The sequence below is a fragment of the Spinacia oleracea genome, chromosome 2 (assembly GCF_020520425.1).
Source record: "Spinacia oleracea cultivar Varoflay chromosome 2, BTI_SOV_V1, whole genome shotgun sequence".
NCBI lineage: Eukaryota > Viridiplantae > Streptophyta > Magnoliopsida > Caryophyllales > Amaranthaceae > Spinacia > Spinacia oleracea.
Genome location: NC_079488.1, coordinates 34,333,171 through 34,335,467, shown reverse-complemented (window position 1 = coordinate 34,335,467; position 2,297 = coordinate 34,333,171). Strand labels below are relative to the sequence as shown.

Below are 2,297 nucleotides of genomic sequence, written 5' to 3'. Positions count from 1 at the left end.
TATTGTGCAGATACCAACCGGCACTCTCGACAAGAATCCAGTATCCCACAGTCAGCTGTTCTCATTCCACACCCGGAACACGAATTACCCACAATCCAATACACACACGGGCTCTCTGTCAATAGTTAAAATACATCCAACCTGACTGTCTTTTTAACGCGTTCACGCGTCTCTATCCTCTCTCTCTTTCCTTCTTCCTTTCTTTTGTGGGTGACCACTATATATCCCCCCTTCCTTATCTCTTCCCTCTTTTTTTCTCAGCAGATGCAGAACCATATTTTCCCCATCTTCCCCAATCTCCTCTGCATCTGCAATTCCAATTTTTCCATTTCCCTATTTTACACGATTTTACAAAAATAAAATTCGAATGATCAAATTCTTGGAGAGAGAAAATCATAATCAGACTCAAAAGAGAATGCCTCTACAATTAGAGGATGAACTCTTCCCATCCACGCCGGGGAAGTTTAAGGTGGATCAAAGGGGTGCGCATTATTTCATGAACCGTCAAATCCACCGTTGTTTCGCATCGACGAGCACTATGTTTTTATGGGCTCTGTTCTTGATCGCTCTTACGGCGTCGTATCTTAGTTTTCAGAGTTTTGTTGATACCGGTAGCAAGTATTTTACCGCCTCATGGGGCGGGATTCAGTGGGAGAAGCAAGTGCGCACATCCGCCCAGATCCACCGTAGTGGAGGGATGTCTGTGCTTGTTACCGGCGCTGCCGGTTTTGTCGGGTCTCATGTCTCCCTCGCTCTTAAGAAACGAGGCGACGGAGTTGTGGGCCTTGATAATTTCAACAACTACTACGATCCGTCGTTGAAGCGGGCGAGGAAGAATCTTCTAGAATCACACGATGTGTTCATCGTTGAAGGCGACATCAACGACTTCAAGATCGTCTCCAAATTGTTCGACACGGTGGCGTTCACCCACGTAATGCACCTCGCGGCCCAAGCCGGTGTTCGGTACGCCCTCGAAAACCCGATGTCGTATGTACACAGCAACATTGCCGGTCTAGTCAACTTACTGGAGGTCTGCAAGGCGGCTAACCCGCAACCAAGCATTGTCTGGGCTTCGTCGAGTTCTGTTTATGGACTCAATGAGAAGAGCCCGTTCTCGGAACTCGATCGAACCGATCAACCCGCCTCCCTTTACGCCGCCACCAAAAAGGCCGGTGAAGAGATCACTCACACTTACAACCATATTTACGGCCTCTCCATCACCGGGCTCCGCTTCTTCACGGTTTACGGACCATGGGGACGGCCCGACATGGCGTACTTCTCCTTCACTCGTAACATTCTACAAGGGAAGCCGATTACCATTTACAGAGGTAAAAACAAGGTTGATTTAGCGAGAGATTTTACATACATAGACGACGTCGTAAAAGGGTGTTTAGGTGCACTGGATAGTTCAGGGAAGAGTACCGGAAGCGGCGGTAAGAAGCGTGGGGCCGCACCGTACAGAATATACAATTTGGGGAATACACAACCGGTGACTGTACCGACACTTGTCGGTATTCTAGAGAAGCACTTGAAAGTGAAGGCCAAGAAGAATATGATAGAGATGCCCGGAAACGGCGACGTTCCGTTTACACATGCGAATATTAGTTTAGCCCGGAAAGATTTTGGGTATAAACCCACAACCGATTTGCAAACCGGGTTGAAAAAGTTTGTTAGGTGGTATCTCTCTTATTATGGCTACAATAACGGCAAGCCTGTAAATTAATTTTTTTTTTTTAATTTACTATTATTTTTGGAAGTAATTTTTTTAATTATTTACAGAATTTTGTTGGATTTTTACTGTTTTTTTCCCCTCTTTTCTAGGGTGGAAAAATGTTCGGAATTCTTTCTTTCCAAACGGAAATTTAGGATCCCATGGAAAAAAAAGAAGGAAAACAAAAATTGTGGGTAATTCAAATCTCTTATTTCGGGAATCAAATCTGTAAAGGAAAATGTTTAATTAGGTGCCAACTCATTTGTTCTTCATTTAATTTTCGCATATTGTTTTCATTCGTTAATTAGTGTTATTAATTTTCCGTAATTAGACCTCTTAAAAACAAAGAGCAATACCGTTGTCCCAACTCCCAAATACAATAAAATTGAAATGATACAGAGAAGAACTACTCAGTATTTCTTTTCCATAGTAATTAACTTTGTCGGTCGGTCATTATTATTATTGCTAGTGGTAGAACAATAATTGAGGGAAGTTTCTTAGAAAGAAAGAAAGTAGTTTAGAACGTGGTATGTTAGTAATGGACGAGTACTAGAGTATGTGGTATGCTTGTACTATTAAGTGAGGC

The 2,297-nt window shown here is 43.1% G+C and overlaps 1 protein-coding gene across 1 annotated transcript; it reads left to right on the top strand.

Annotated features, from left to right (window-relative positions):
* The first annotated feature begins 223 nt into the window (after positions 1-223).
* On the top strand, positions 224-1,983 carry LOC110777034 (UDP-glucuronate 4-epimerase 1). The gene has a single exon (XM_021981628.2). The coding sequence runs from the start codon at positions 368-370 to the stop codon at positions 1,721-1,723; it is 1,356 nt and encodes a 451-aa protein (XP_021837320.2). The 5' UTR covers positions 224-367; the 3' UTR covers positions 1,724-1,983.
* Positions 1,984-2,297: the final 314 nt, after the last annotated feature.